Below are 17793 nucleotides of genomic sequence, written 5' to 3' on the forward strand. Positions count from 1 at the left end.
ATCTAACATAATATCACGTATTGGTCACGTATTGGATATACGAGTTTTCATTTTACTAATTATTGCAACACCGCTTTAGCAGGAAATATTTAATATTCAAAATAATAATAATAAATTACATAAATAATAACTTATTTAATATTTATTTATGTCAGATATAATAATTGTTAGAAGAGACTATGCCGATTAAGCCCAGCCGCACATTGTCCGAAATTTCTGATCCGAAACATATTTAACACTAAAAATATCTAACACCTTAAAACTTATATTATTATTATTATTAATACCTAAATATACTGCGTTGAATCAAGTTTTTAAAAATACCTGCTCTAATAGGTACTGCGTGAAATTTTAATGGTTGTTTTCCCATAGTAAAATGATTCTATCTTAGTTGTACGATAGACTTGGGAAGTTTTTTTTTTGTATTCAAATCATAAATAAAATTCAGCCGGGCTATAGCCGCTCACGCCTATCGGCATAAAGTTGCTATAGCACCTACGTGATACAAAATATTTTTCATTTTCAAATTCAAATGTCTTTATTGCCAGAATGTTGTTGATATAAAGGTTTTATTAAATACTTATAATTTTAACATTCTGCCAAAACAATGGCGCGTAATTGAATTAAACTTACTTATATAAAATTAATTAACTAATTGGTCGTTCTCTTACAAAAAAAGATATATGCCTATAATTTGCCAATTAAAGAAATATATAAGCTTTATATAAAAATAATAATTATAAATAAATTTTAAACTGAAATAACCATATAATAATAATACATATAGTTGGATTATTAATTTAGAAAATAAGTACTTTTGTTATTATTTATGTCATAAGAGATTTAATATATACATGTCCATTGTATTATTTTTCTTTAAATATCATATTATTATATTCATTCAGTGTATAATAAATGCTTTCATACAAAGCAATTATTTTGTTTTTTATTCAAATCTACAACTTTTTTGCTAGCCCTATGGACATAAGCCCAAAAGTCATAAAAAATAATTACTTGGGACCAATCGCCAGATGAAAAAAATGTTAAAAATTCATATCTGGTGATTGGGCCCACTGGGCCCAAAAACCTTGGTTGGGACAAAGCACCAGAGTACTCGATCGGATGGAAGTTCATATATTTCTGATCAGAAATTTCGGACAATTTGCGGCCGGCCTAACATTGAATTGAATATTCGACCAAATAACGTTGGTCTGTCAATTGCAAAGGAATCAACTTCCTCGATGATACTTTGTGCTTATTTTTTTAATTATTCTGCACAATGTGCATAATATGGGTGTGTAAAGGTTAGCATTTTCTCTTAAGTAAAGACAGAGCGTGCACAATCACAAAAAAGTACTTTAGACTTACATACAAAAAAATAATAAATAAAAATAATTTTTAACCAAAATAAATAATTTATAATACCATACTAATTGAAATAAATACAAAATCATTCACCTACTAGCTGTTGCCCGCGACTTCGTCCGCGTGGACTTCAGTATATAGCGCGCGATGTCAACAAAATTGGTGTCAAAAGCTTTTATAAAAAAAACCCTGGTACCGTACCCCTTAAATCAAAACAGCTGTGCAGTGTGCACATATTTCATTTTTTAAAATTAAACTTTATATTTTATGCCAAATTTTAAAGCTTATTAATTAGCTCCCCAATTACACAACTTTACCCATAAACTATTTATCATTGATAGGTTTAAGCCTTAAGGTTACATCACTGTATATAATATAAAGTACTGACTTATTAAATAACGTTAAAATGAAATAACAATCGAAAAACATTTTAAACTTTCACGTTGCATTATAATGAAACTTTTTAATCGGGACTTAACGCGACTTATTTAAGTAGTAATGCTACTACGAGTACATACTTTTTTCTCGACGTTTCGGCCGTGTTGCAACGGCCGTGGTCACGAGGGTCCCCTCGTGACCACGGCCGTCCCGCAACAAAGTCCCGATTAAAAAGTTTCATAACAATCGAAAAAATCGAAACTCGAATGAATGATGATACCACCTCATATAGAAAGATGTTGGGCAAGCGTTAGCGCGATGTAAGAGACGCACGGCGCCATCTAGTATGAATTTTTGGAACTTAAGTTAGTTCCAAATTTCCAAGTTAGTTCAAAGAAGAGTTTCGATTTGAACAAATTTTCGTATTTTCACCCCCTTACAACCCTTTTTTCCAGTAAAAAAGTAGCCTATGTCCTTTCTCAGGCTTTAGACTATCTGTGTACAAAATTTCATTACAATCGGTTCAGTTGTTTTGGCGTGAAAGCGAGACAGACAGACAGACAGACAGAGATACTTTCGCATTTATAATATTAAGTATATTAGTATAGATTAATACGTAAATACCATATATTGCATATTTAATAACGGTATTAAATGGATTCTTGAAGATAATGCTCTTTTAACCTTTTTTTTTTAATATACTGATAGTGGGGCTATCGCGAACAGCATGAGGAAGTGAGTTCCACAATCTGACTGCAAGAACAGTGAATGAGTAAGAATAAAAGTTGGAACGATGTGGTGGGAGGGAAAGGTTCGTTTTCTCTCCATATCCCATCCCAAGGGGTCGGGAAAAATTGAATCGATCGACAAGGTTCCTACTTGTCGATCGATTCAATTTTTCCCGGAGGAAGATAGAGGATTATACAGGATATTATAATATAGTAAGCTAAGGATATGGGAGTTGCGACGGAGATGGATGGGAAGGGAAACCACATGAGTTTTAATCTATATTCAAAAATGTGATCGAACTTTTTTAGGCCAAAAATATAACGGATATACAGAGATAATAATTGTTGTTTATTATATAGTGGCAAATATTATAAAATATAAAGAATTCAACCACCATTTAATTAAAAATCGGTCAAGTGCGAGTTGGACTCGCACACGAAGGGTTCCGTACCATTATTGAGCAAAAATAGTAAAAAATCGTGATTTTTGTATCGGAGTATCTTAATTATTAATTTTATTTACATTTTATTATTATTTATTAAAGTATAAAATATACAGCTGAGTATTTGATGAACATTTCAGGTTCCAATCTGTTATTATCATTGATACCGAGCAAGAAAAGTTTTAAAAAATCACGTTTGTTGTATGGAAGCCACCCTTGAATATCTAATTTATTTTATTTTTAGTATATTATGTTGTTATAGCGGAAACAGAAGTACGGAGTCTGTGATAATTTCAACTAGCTTGCATTTACTGTTCTTGAGTTACAGCCTGGAGACAGACAGACATTTATACGTGGGAGAGCCATGCTTCGGCACGAATGGGCCGGCTCGACCGGAGAATTACCACGTTCTCACAGAAAACCGGCGTGAAACAGCGCTTGCGCTGTGTTTCGCCGAGTGAGTGAGTTTACCGGAGGCCCAATCCCCTACCCTTTTCCCTTCCCTACCCTCCCCTATTCCTTTCCCGTCCCATCCCTACCCTCCCCTATTACCCGATTCCCTCTTAAAAGGCCGGCAACGCACCTGCAGCTCTTCTGATGCTACGAGTGTCCATGGGCGACGGAAGTTGCTTTCCATCAGGTGACCCGTTTGCTCGTTTGCCCCCTTATTTCATTAAAAAAAAGACAGACGGTCAGACAACGAATTCTTTGTAACAGGATCCCGTTTTTATTCTTTTAGGTACAGAACCCAAAAAATAGTGGTAACTGATTTGTAGCACTTTACCCTATTCATCTCCATTATCAGCTTCTATCCTACCTCTTCCTAACCCACACCACGTTTATTATCTAACGATCACTGATTGATGCTAATCCTATTAATTTAATCATGTGTTAATCGGCTTTGTGTTAAACTAAATGGTGACTAAATACAATATTAGGTGAGAATTAAATTGAGACTATAATTATTGTCTGGCTATACGCGACCTAATTATTCGGGAACTAGCTATTTCGTAATTATGGGAATGACAGGATTTGATAATTTTGTCTATTCGACTTTGAGCACGTGAAACTTAACATCATAATATTGTTAATATCACGGAGAAATATATTAACAATATGATGTTAAGTACAATCAATCGTTAAGTACAACCAAAGTACAATCCTCGCAGACACGATTCATGGAATCATTATAATATTATTTATAGGTACTTTGCGCTGCAGCTGCCCCGCTATCCTCCAATGATCGTGATATTATCACTATTGGAGGATAGCGGGGTGTGTAGGCGGGGTTAGCGTGCTTTGATATTTTTGGCAGCAGGCTCTTAAAATCGGTCTCGTAGTTCTTATCTGATGCAATCAAACGACACAGCCTTTCTTATTTTACATAAAATTGAGGAATTCACAAAGTATCAAAAAGAACCTTTGTATGTTTAAGCCCGGGCGCGCACTAGCGGCCAGGTCTCGGCGGCCATCGAGATAGATATACTTTAGTATGAAACCGCCATAGACTACGCGCACCTGGCCGCAACACGGTCAGCGGCCACACCATACTTTCGATGGCCGCCGCGACCTGGCCGCTGCGGCCTGGCCGCTAGTGCGCGCCCGGGCTTAATCCTTACTAATATTATAAATGCGAAAGTGTGTTTGTTTGTCTGTCTGTCTCCATGCCCAAACCACTGAACTGATTTTGATGAAATTTGTTATGTATTTTTTTAGTCCCGGGAAAGGACAAGGGATACTTTTTATCCCGGAAAAATGTACGGTTCCCGCGTGATAAGCAAATTTGACGCAAAAAAGTTGCGGGCATCATCTAATTAGGAATAAAATTATTCTGCTTAAAAAGTTGTTTTTTTTTTATTTTGAATTTGTTTAAATGTATGTCTTTTTTATAAAAAGTTTCTGGCCATCCAAATAAATATAATGTTTTCATTATATTCAAATCAAAATATATATACCAAGAATTTTATCGAAAGTCTGAAGTTATTATAATTTAAATAATGAAATATTCATAAAACCTCAACATTTTTGCTGAAGGTAGCTCAAATATTACGCTGTGCTTGGAACACATAATCCTGATAAGACAGAAGTGACAGCCTCTAATATTATCCCGGCTCTAGCACACGTTATTAATCGCTAATTGGGCGTCTTATAAAGTTACCAGATGTTGCTCGTTACTTTATTTGCACAGAATTATCGCGTGGAAACCGTTTCTCGTTACAAAAACTATTCTTGAAAGTAATATTATGCTAAGTACTCACATGCGGTTTTGCTCGATAGTTTTACTCCAAATCCAGTAATAATTATGTGGACCGCAAAGCTCACAGCTAGAATTCTCTCATCGAGCTATCGAGCAATGCTGAATGTGTGGACGAAAGCCCGAGCCGCGAGTTTTGCTCGCCGTTATTGCTCGATCGAGCAAAACCGTATGTGAGTACTTAGCATTACTGTTACTTTTCCGAATTCAAGGGTGTCTCCGTACCAAATTTCATTAAATTTTCATAACTGAAAGCATAAAGAGGTAAAATATAGACAACACAAAGTATAAGCAATCTCAATAGAAAGTTTTTAATTAAAATTATTTTAATTATTCACCATTAACAAGGCTTGACATTGACTTGAATTTCTATAGATTATAGGATACTCGAAACGTTCTAAAGGAGTTCATACTAATATTTTAAATATTATGAAAGTGTGTCTGTTTGTTTCCTCTTCACGCCCAAACTGCTGTTTGTGCTGAAATTTGGTATGGAGATACTTTGAGTCCCGGGAAAGGACATACTAGGATACGTTTTATCCCGGAAAAATGCACGGTTCCTGCACGGTAAACGAATTTTGGCGCAACGGAATTGCGGTCGTCTATTTGATACATCTATACTCGGGCTAACTTGTCGCTAGCGGTCATTGACTCCCTGTCAAAAACTTGTCATTTTCCATATAAACCGCGATTGACAATGAAGTGTCAGATATTGTTTATCGTGGTTTTATATGGAAACGAACAAGTATTTGACAGGGAGTCAATGACCGCTAGCGACAAGTTAGCCCAAGTAGAGTATAGTATGAAATAAACGTCAAAATATACTTTTGTTAGCACCAGAAGTATCTAACCACTTCCTGAAGTATGTGAAGTCGAGTGGACCATTAAATTGTTGTAAAAGTTTGTCAAGATTGCAGCGAGCTGACAGAGTGGAGTTTAAACCTTTGTCGGAATCGGTCGTCGAAGCGACGAACTTGAGAAATGCTCGTCGAAATATATCAACGGATACAACTACTTAAGCTTTTGTTTGCGAAATATCGTCTATCGTTTTGAATTAACTCGGGTTTCTGTAATCCGTGTTTTGTTGTTCTTTTAGATTGGAATTGTTTTATATACAACTCCTTGCGTATAATATTATGCGTGGATAAAATGACAAATTACATTTACTCAGGCAGTCTACGTTTTATATGTGGTGATACGTAAACGTTACGCCGTAGACCTCGTGCTACAAGTACGTTCGTAGCTTTAGCTACGCAATGCTATACAATTATTATTATATTATTAATTGCTGTCTAGTTATAAAATATTATTAGCCGTAGTAATTAAATCGTTATTTCTATTCATACTTCCATACTAATATTATAAATGCGAAAGTGTGTCTGTCTGACTGTCCGTCTGTCCGTCTGTCTGTCTGTTACCTCTTCACGCTCAAACCGCTGAACCGATTTGGCTGATATTTGGCATGGAGATACCTCGAGTCCCGGGAAAGGACATAGGATAGTTTTTATCCCGGAAAAATGTACGGTTCCCGCGCGATAAACGAATTTTGGCGCAAGTTGCGTTGCGTTTTTGTTGCGGGCGTCATCTAGTGTAATAATATTTTAGGTTATACGCGGTTTTCGAAAATCATATAAATTTCAATACTAAACATTGGAACGCGCCGCCGCCGCTTCCGCCCCGCTGTTCGCTGATTTCGAGACCTGACGTCGCAACCTGATATGTTATATGCGTTACATAAACCACATTACTTTTGTTGGCGCTTACCTATGACGTCGATGAACCTGGTGGCGATCTGGGTGGCGAAGGAGGGCGAGTCGGCGGTGACCTCGCAGCTGAAATTCCCCGCTAGCCCCAGCTCCAGCCGCCGCAGCAGCACCTGGGTGCCGTTTGACCGGTTCATCTGGAATTATATGGCAACCCTGTTAGGTACTACATGGAAACCCTAGTGTTATATTACATGGTAACCCTGTGGTATATTATCATTAAAATGTTTTAATCGAACGCAATGTGACAACATAATATTTTATTCTTATAATTTTCTGTTCTCATGTAAGTGACCTATTGTACGTCAGTGAGAATAAAGATCTTTGAACCTAAACCTAACCTTGTTAGATATTACGTGGCAACCCTGTTAGATATTACATGGCAAAAAATAATAACATCACATACACAAAATTAATGTAAGCTTTCGTAAAACTTGTACAAAGATACGTTGATTTTAATAAATATCGATTGATATTCAATAAGGAACTTGATTGAACTATCACGAGATAAAGTCTTTGAGGTCGTTACCGGGAAAATACTTCCAATATTATGTGAGAGAAACACGTAAGTCGTAATATTTTTATTGGCGAAACGAAAAATATCGTTATGGGATTATGTAACGGCGTTTCCAATTTACGAGTGATTTTCAGTTCTACTGCTTTGTTTTCTTCTTATTTTAGGTAAGTTGAGTTATTGTGTTAAGGCTAATCATACCAGAGATGTTTGACACTCTAAAAACGTTATCAAAATCTTAAAAACAACCACCACCATTGAAAACTAAGAGAACTATTTACCGCGTATCTACAAATATTTTTTTATTTGACACTTGAAGATGACGAACGCTTGAAGAAGAAGACATGCATACTTTCGAATACAGTAAGTAATAGGCTTGATGACTATTTTTTTTCTTATTGGTAATTGAACGACCCTTAAAAAATAGAAACATCGCTGAAAGAATGACTCTGACAGCTTAAAAATTCACCAAGATATGACAATTCAAACATCTTTTAAAATAGACCTGCCCGAAACGCTCCATACAAAGTGCTACGAAAGACTGACGTCACTCTTTCGTAGTTTGTACGCATCGGGAGAGAACTTTGTTTGATAGGTATATTAAATATTGTGTTTATGAAAGTGGTTTTATTACAAAAGTTGCTTTTAATTGTATAAGTTATCGAATGGTATACAAATATTAGGAATATAATTGAAAAAAAATCGACTTGATTATCCAACTTTGAAGGCGCATAACAAAAAAAATACAAATGCTATCGAGCTGAAATTTTGGGAACACTTATGTTTTACCGTGATTTCTTTATTTTATTAACAAAATTTGCTAATCTTTCACCTTGTCATCATCCCTATTCTACCTATGTTTTAAAATGAATCGCTGATATTGATGATGATCTCTGAATTTTTCGCATCGATCACGATTCCGCGAATCACCCCATTACGACGGAAGATAAAACTTCGCCAATAACGGGCTCATTTTTAATTAAATTTCAAAAGTTCGTAATCAGTTCCATGAAAAATGATTCGTTAATCCGATTGTTTGTCAAAAACTACGGCCCGTGCGCATTAAAGCGGCACATTAAAAGTTACCGGTGTCTGGACTGTCGAGTAGTGTGGAGTCACGTTTTATCATTGAAGGCAATGTCATGATAAAAAAAAACTTGAGAGGTGTCAAGGGACACCCGGATGGAACGAAGTTATTTCTTATGTTCAAAAAAACTGTATGCTTATTACATATAAGTACAGTATACACTCAAAAAAATATATTAAAAAGCACCATCTATTGATGCCCAGAAATACTAACAACGCGTCGCTGTTTATTCGCAAAAAACGCCATCTAGTTGACGCACAGCAATACATACTACTATCAACGCCCTCTGCCCCTACCATGCAGGTACTATTAAAAAGTGTCGAGGTCATAATATATCCCAGGCAACCCAAAAAACCCTCGTGTCAGGTTTCTCCATGGGCGTGTAGCGGTAGAACTCGTGGTTCTTGCGGTACCACTTGACGGAGTAGAGCGGCACTCCCTGCATGTCGCGGGAACACTCCAGCAACATCTGGCTGCTTCATCTCATCATACTCACGTCCACATATATCCCGGGCAACCCAAACACCCTCGTGTCGGGTTCCTCCATGGGCGTGTAGCGGTAGAACTCGTGATTCCCGCGGTACCACTTGACCGAGTAGAGCGGCGCTCCCTGCATGTCGCGGGAACACACCAGCGCCGCCGTGCCGCCGCGAACCACGGTCGTGGGTTCCACCAGGAGACGGACATCACGAAGACTCGTTACACCTGGAACGATAAAAGTAGTTTTCAAGTTAAACTTGAAAAAAAATTGCACATACCTACCTTGAACAACCATAAATTATTTTGATCGATTGATTTCTACTGTACAATATTGTCTATTACATTAAATTACTTTTTAAGCGCCTTTCAAGACATACAAGCAAGAAAAAATTCCTTAGCATGGTAGTTCATAATTATTATCTGTTATATCCCATCTTTGATAACTTTAGATAAATATACATACACTGGATACAGTTTACTGCGCATGCTCTCTGCAAACACAGAAGTAGGCTAGACCAACTTATTGTTGAAGTTTACAAGCTGCTCTTTAAAGCTTGAAACAGCTTCACAATTCACAATAACTAGTATCTGCAGAAACTGTTGGCTAACGGGCGACCTATGCGTCGATTAAAATGGTCCCTTTAGTTTCTAAGCCTATTTTAAACCGACCAAAAATATTATAAATAACAATATTCTAGCTGACTTCGTTAATATTATTTTGATAGACGTTACTTTGGGTGTCAAAACTAGATGTTGGCAAATTCTCAGACCCACAAAATTACAACACAATCAGTCCAGCCGTTTCAGACGAGTTTATTTACAAACACCGCCACAAAAGAATTGTATATAAATAATAATATTTGAAGTATATTGTTATAATATACTTCTCTATCTATCTATATTTTTGAAATTGTGAAAATTTCAAAAAGATCAACACAAACAATTGATAAATCAAAGAATACGTAACATCATCCATTAATTATTGGTAGGTGAAATAACCATAGGCCGTTGCTTAGAAAAATTAAGGATTTAATAGTAATAGCAATGATTATTTTACTTTTTTTAATTATTCTACTTTTTGTTCCTGTTGATTTTAATTTTACGACTATGATTTTCAACAATTATGTAGTTTAAATAATTTTTTATTTACATTATTATTCTTTTTGATTTGTTTTAATTTTTCGACTGTGATTTTATACAATTTTAAAATAATAGTGTTAGGATAATAGCTGTAATTCTATTACATATATATATATATATATATATATATATATATATATATATATATATATATATATATATATATATATATATATATATATATATATATATATATATATATATATATATATATATATATATATATATATATATATATATATATATATATATATATATATATATATGATGTATATTACTATATATTCTATAAATCTGATACTATATATATTTTTTGATTTTGATATAAATGACATTCTTGTTACCACTTTTCTATACGCCAGTATAAATAAGTGATTAGCCTAAAAATATTTAATAAAATTTGTGGTACGAATCCACCCATACCAAAAAAGAATTAGTCGTTTCATACCACTCCAAGCACCGCGGTATGAAACAGGCAAGTCAAAAACAGTACTTCGCTGTTTCATACCGCGGTATGAAAAATATGTGGTATGAAACGGGAAGGACCCTTACGTAACCAACATTTCGATTAGATTCGACTCGGAGAATAATCGAAGGTCGCTCGGTCTCAAGCACTTGAAACTTGAAAGTCTACATCATTAATCAGATGTTGACGAATAAAAATGTTGGCTCAATGTTCCAGCTTTTGAGAGATCGATTATCATGATATATTATGGTCACTTTATAAACGGCCACGTCCATGCTATACTGAAAAGTATCGGCGTGATATGTTTCTTAGAATATGAAGTGCAGTATTTACATTAAAGATTTATTCGCAGTTTTTAAAGCTGTATTTGAAAAAGTTTTAAATAATACCAGCAGAATTGAAAATTAAAAGAAGGCATAGAAGGCTCATATGGGTGAAGCCTGAAACTCCGTTGAGCCAGAATTCGTTGACCTTACATTAACCGATTCAGTGCGGATGACACGGGAGCCGTGTCATACATGTTTTTAACGCGAGGCGTATGGCGCATTTAAAAAACGCTTGTATCTCCCTCCAATTACATTTTAGAAGGTTCTACTCTGAACAAAATCATCTTAATTTTTCACGTAGAACAAGCCTATAGGCTTCGCCTCTGAATAATAATATCTATGGACGCTTCACACCACGTCAGTCTGGCCTGTAGAACTCTTCTACTGCAAGCTTCAATCAGGTTATATAATAATATTATGTCTTGTCCTGACACGAGTTCAAAATGTTTTACTCTTCCCAAAAATACACATTGCCGCTAGAGAAGTTATCGATTAACGCTGAGTGTTAAAAGCCTCTTTTAAAAAAATTGATAAAAAAAATACTTAAAATGCCAAAAGCTTATAATATAAACTTTCAAAGTACCAACATCATAATATTAATACGCGAACGAAAAACTTTGTAACCCTTTTTACGAAAAATGGGGAAACGTAGGTGCATGAAATTTTGCACAGTTATAGTTTATATGGTGAAGGAGTGCATCGAACTAATATTATTTTGAAATTATGCTTTCATCATTTTTTAACAAATAAAACATTACACACACTACAACACACACACACATGAGAAATTACAGATTTTTGAGTGACAAGCCTATACATACGAATTATACTCTTTTATTTATGATTGAAGTCCGTTGACAACATGTTGACGAATTGAAAACGGATTAAATTTTTTTTTATTGAATCTTAGATACTATTAGACAATGCTTACACGGCCAGTCTGAGATCAGCTGAGTCCCAGAGACGAGAGTTGAAAAAAATATGTATGATAAAGTCAATATTTTTTTTTTACAAATTAAACATAGTAGTCTTAATGTCGTTGAAACTAAGGTCGAATTTCGACCATTGGGCGATCTCTAGTTTACGTAATTATACTTTCAAATTCAATTTCACAAAAATGAAACCGTTCAAATAATAATGTCAGTTGTTTTGACGAAATAATTCAAATGCTAACGATTGGATTATGGAGTGTTAACTGTGTTAATATAAATTATTCGGGCCCTTGGCACTAATATAACGTCAATTTGCAAGTCACGTCGTCGGAGTTGGGCGTGAGTCGTGAGTCGGCAGAACTTCAGAATCGCCAGTAATCACCTATCTATCATTTACATTTGATTTCAGTGTGGATTCGGATGGAGTTTCTTGATATTCTAATAAATGCTCGAGGTTTTATTTGCGTATGGAAATCCTTGGTAATCGTACATTTTTCTTCGATAAAAGGAGGTCCTTTCTCATGGTCTACTCATATACTCTATATGTTTGTCAACACCTCCGTGGTCCAGTGGTTAAGAGCGTGGCTCTTGACTCGGAGGTCGTGGATTCGATTCCCGCGTTGGAGACATGTTATTTCCAAGTTTGGTTAGGACAATGCAGGCTGATCCCGTGATCCCGACAGTTAATTCCCGTGGTGCTTCTCCCCTTCAGTTCTTTGACTTTCGGTCACTGCAACTTTGTGCTGTCTCCCGCTTTATATTGGGGAGGGAATCTGGAATTCTTCCTACTCCTCCTATTTTCTTCTGATTAATTTCGTTGCGGGTCCCAAGACAGCTTTAGCATGTCCCTCGGGCTCCCTGAGATCATATCAAAGGGTTTTCGTGGTTGGATGCCGCTGTCGATCCTGGCGACACAGGAGATACAGTGGTGGGAATGTGTGGTGGGCCAAAGCCCGTTAAAAAAAAAAAAGGCTGATCACCTGATTGTCTGACACGTAAGATGATCCATGCGTCGGATGGGCATGTAAAAAGTCGGTCCTGCGCCTGATCTCTGGCCAGTCGTGTCGGTCTTCCGTCCCACTGGGTTATGAGAGTAAAGGAGTAGAGAGTGCTCTTGTGTACTGCGCACACACTTGGGCACTATAAAATTACACCTGCGTACCTGGCCTGGTTTCAATGAAACCGGCCACCGTCACCGAAACCGGTGGGGGGGGGGGGGGATTGTTATGTTTGTCAAAATCGGCCGAGTAGTTTAAATAATATAGAATATATAACATTTTTGGTAATTTCAGTTCAACCGTAGAATAATATGTCCATCAACAATTGGTGTTATACAAAATGTTATAAACCCACATCAGTAACCCCAAAACGAACTAATGAACCTTCTAATTGCATCCTTTTAGACCTCACTTAATCTCCAATCAAATATTTATCTACCTCAGTTTTCTGACATAAGTTAAAGAGACGTTTATTCTATTTTTAGTAGTTCTTCTGTAATGGTGTTATGACGTTTTTACTCCGAAATATGGCTGATATTCTCGCTAAATCTCCATTATCCTTCCATTGTATTGGGGTGATCTGAAAAGGATTGCCGACACGTAACAAGGAGTACTATAAGTGCCCGATCCATAAATATACAAGCCGCTACTGGAAGTTAAAATCTCTGAGAAATTCGAGAGACTTTATTTTTATGCTTCCCACTACGATATTAATAATAATTAATACTGTCACCAGCTGCAGTATTTCCGGATCTATACGACCTGCAAACCTTCAAGAAAGGAGCGTATTCCCTCTTAAAAGGCCGACAACACACCTGCAGCTCTTCTGATGTTGCGAGTGTCCATGGGCGACGGTAGTTGCTCTCCATCAAGTGACCCGTTTGCTCGTTTGCCCTCTTATTTCATAAAAAAAAATATATGTAAAATATGCGAAAGTATGTCTGTGTGTCTGAAGTAATAGATATTTTGAGTCCCGAGAATGGACATAGGATACTTTTATCTTGGAAAAATGTAAGGTTCCCGCTCTATAAACTAACGCAATGGAGTTGTGGGTGGCATATTCTTGTCTTTAATAAGGGAAAATGGTAAATATTCCGTATCGCGCCACCAGCGATTTTGAGGCCGTTTTTAGGGTTCCGTACCTCAAGAGGAAAAAACGGAACCCTTATAGGATCACTTTGTTGTCCGTCTGTCCGTCCGTCCGTCTGTCAAGACCCTTTTTCTCAGGAACGCGTGGAGGTATGAAGCTGAAATTTATATCAATTACTCAGGTCTACTGTCCCTTGAAGCTGTGAAAAAATCAAACTTCTAAGCCAACGCAATCAAAAGATACAGCCGTTTATGCCGCAAATTTTCGACACTTGCAAGGGAATCAAAACCTACAGGGTGCTTCCCGTGAACTCAGAATCTTGAAATTTGGTACGAAGCAACGTCTTATAGCATAGATAAAGGAAAAATTACGAAAACCATAAATTTTTAGTTACATCACATAATATATATTTTTTTAATAATTTTAAACTTACTACCCATTTCCTCATAAACGCGTAGAGGTATTAAATTGAAATTCATACCAAATACTCAGGTCTATAATACCTTTAAGCTGTCGGAACCCTCGGTGCGCGAGTCTGACTCGCACTTGGCCGGTTTTTTTTTTACAGTCGCGTTATAATCTGTAAACATCAGAACTAGTATTGTTATGATGGCGCATGATTATTTTTCGAAAATTTAAGATAATTTTATCTTATAATACGTACCTATATAAATATATTTCATGTTATTTGTTGGTAATAATGTAAATATTCTAAACAACAAATATTCGTATGATAAAATTAGAAAAGTCGGCAAACATCGTTTGTCAAATGACAGAAAAATGATCAAAAACATCAGTCTTTCTTAACTACTTAGCCACAGATACCAAAGCGGGGGGCGGGGGGGGCGGGGGGGGGGGGGCAGCCCGCCGCCAAAACAAAAACAAACACAATCCAGAAAGTCCAAAAGAAGGTTAGGTTAGGTTGGAACGTAGACCACAACGCCCAGAAATTCAGAATCCGACTTTCTTTTGCCAGAAATAGATATGCGCCATCATAACAATACTAGTTCTGATGTTTACATATTATAACGCGACTGTAAAAAAAACGGCCTCAAAATCGCTGGTGGCGCGATACGGAATATTTATCGGGAAAACAATGATTGATACTAATTATGATTAAAAATTCATTGCATCGACTTATCACGTTGCAAAAGAATTGTTTTTAGGATCCTAGAAACTCTAATCTTACTCTTCAACATGGGCCTTTATGATTTAAGACTCTCCCAATTTAAGATTTGGCTGGCTTTTAGCATTATATTTTCATAATTCATAATCCATTTTATATACATTTTATTTTAGCACACCTGCTATATGCGTATACAGGGAAAAACTATTTTATGCCCTTAGAAATCCAAGGTAAGACTGGGCAAAGAAATTTTTATAACGACATAAATGTTTCCCCAATCTTTCGGGCCCTATGGCATTTTGTAATGATAGCTTTATACTTAACTCTTATGTAAGACGTTAAAAATATAATATTATATAATAATTATTATTCTACTTTAATATAATATTAATAACTACCCAGTTCTCTTACGTAATATTAACGTTAGCTAAACACTTTTCATTGTTCTTAAACGCAGGGAACCTCAAAGTTCTAAAACTAACATTATTCACGTCGTTTCTTATTAGTTATTACACTACACTTATTTACTGTAGATTTTACCCGACTGCAGGGAAATCAAAAGTTATGTTTTTTTAAATATTCATTTTCAACATAGGTATGTTGAAAAGTAGGTAGGTACCTACTTTACTACCAACGTCAAGCTTTCCAAAAAGATAGGTTGTAACTTACGTCGGTATTTTACTTGGGAAGTATCAGTAAATAGAAACTGCCCACATGTCGTCCTGTATATTTATTGTTTCCGAGACTTTCCCGATAAACTTGTGGACGTCCCCCGCGAACCCCTTTTCATCCCGGATTGACAGTCTGAAGATATCACCGCATCACACTTTTCGCTGTGGGCTTATAAAATCCCGCTCCATTTTGTACAGTGTTTCAGTAGGTTTTATAGTCTTTACAGTCCATTCTAATGACAGCTCACAAAATGCTAAGGCAGAGCGCTTGAATGTGTGACCGCTCTCTGTGTTATAGGTGCCTTAAAGTTTGAGTAAGAAAGTTGTAGTTACTATATTATATGTATAACCATAATATTTGCAAAAGCACACATAACTTGTATTCATAGAACACCTTTAAAATTGATTATCTTTAAACATAAAAATAATATTATTATTATATTGTAATCATTGCTATTTTCATAAATTTCTAAGCAGAACGATTTTTAAAAGGCATGTATTTAAATCAATATCTGTATATTCTCTTTTCTCGATCAAAATATTTGAATGTTTCACCAAAAATACTGACTTGCACACTAATTATGCACCCTAAATAATGCGAATTCAGCATACTATTTAAAGTTATTTGCAAAACTGTTTTACTGAACGAATAACTATTATTAAAATTGTATATCTAACAATTCCTTAGTTCAACAAACATACTACAACTTTTTAAAGGAAAACCATCATCTAAATCACTTTTAGGAACATCATTTATTCTAAATAAAACCCAATTTAATCTGTTATGTTCATATAATTAAGAACACATAAAAATCATCAAGTGCTAACTTAACATGGATTAAACTTTGGCACAGTGAATGGTAACTCAGTTTATAAACAATAATAATAAACAATCGGCAAAGAGCGAGTCGGATTCGCGCACAAAGGTTTCCTTACCGATATATTGCAAAATAATTAAGCCTCCGGCTTAGGAATTGCACTCTAGGGGTTGACAAGCTACTAAAGAAAAGAAAAAATTATGAGTCGACGGAGCCCTGCTACGCGGGGCTCCTACTTCTGGGTGGTTCACAAAAAATAACCACGATGGCTAAGGCGGGAGCTACGCTCCCGCCTTAGCCATCTAACCTAACCCAATCAAGTCGTATTGGGCCAACATTGCTACTAATTATTTAAGAATCATTAATAAATTTATTAACCCATACAATTACAATACAGTAGTAAATTTTGATAATTTTTCTTAATTTTTATCAAAAAACCTTGAATTACTTATATAGTTTTGGAATGATAAAATCTTTCACCATATCTCATCATAATTACCAAAAATCTTTGTCGCTAACACAGAAATAGATCAAAATATATCTGTGGTCGCTAAAGAGTAAAGAGTGAGCGCAAAGGAGTGAGTGCGGCGTTAGGCTAAAAATATTTTAGTTGCACGATTTATAAATTTGTAGACTTGTTTTGATAATAGAAATTGATTTTATTGTGGTGCACCTTTCGATATCGTTTTTAGAAATTCCTTTGTAAGATTGTCCAATTTAGAGTGCAAGTTAGTATTTTTGATAAGCAATTAAAATTTTAGTTTTACAAATAATATATCCGATGTATGAACCATATTTTTGGTGTGAATTCGGTTATAAAGGTCGCCTCGTTTTGTATGATGTTTAAGTTTTTTTTGGAGGACATGTTCAGTTAATCAGTTGTTTTTTTTGATCAGCATTAGTTTTTCTGGTATGCATTCAGTTAATTAGCGGAGTTAAGGTAGTGTGCTGCAAAATTATTCTGATGTGCATTTAATAATATCCCTTTTTAAAATAGTTCTTATTAAAAGGAACTCTGGTAACCAGACATTACTCTAGTTTGGTTCGCAGACAGCGACAAGCAATATATTCTGTGAAATAGGCATTACATCTTTGTCCATATGTGTAAGGGAGGTGTGGTTGGAGAAAATCTATCTTCCTAGATCAGGAACACCAAATCTGGTCAGTGTTTGCTGGATATCTCATATCCCGTTTAAATAACATCAACTAAGTGA

The 17793-nt window shown here is 35.6% G+C and overlaps 1 protein-coding gene across 1 annotated transcript in view; it reads right to left on the bottom strand.

The window, feature by feature from the left end:
* Window positions 1-17793, bottom strand: part of LOC121725337 — a 128863-nt gene that overhangs the window by 22331 nt on the left and 88739 nt on the right. The window contains exons 2-3 of the mRNA XM_042112228.1: window positions 9029-9237; window positions 6933-7068 (exon numbers count right to left, since the gene is read on the bottom strand). Of these exons, the coding sequence (XP_041968162.1) occupies window positions 6933-7068; window positions 9029-9237 (345 nt within the window). The remainder of the gene's footprint in view (window positions 1-6932; window positions 7069-9028; window positions 9238-17793) is intronic.

This window comes from Aricia agestis, chromosome 3, assembly GCF_905147365.1.
Source record: "Aricia agestis chromosome 3, ilAriAges1.1, whole genome shotgun sequence".
Lineage (NCBI taxonomy): Eukaryota > Metazoa > Arthropoda > Insecta > Lepidoptera > Lycaenidae > Aricia > Aricia agestis.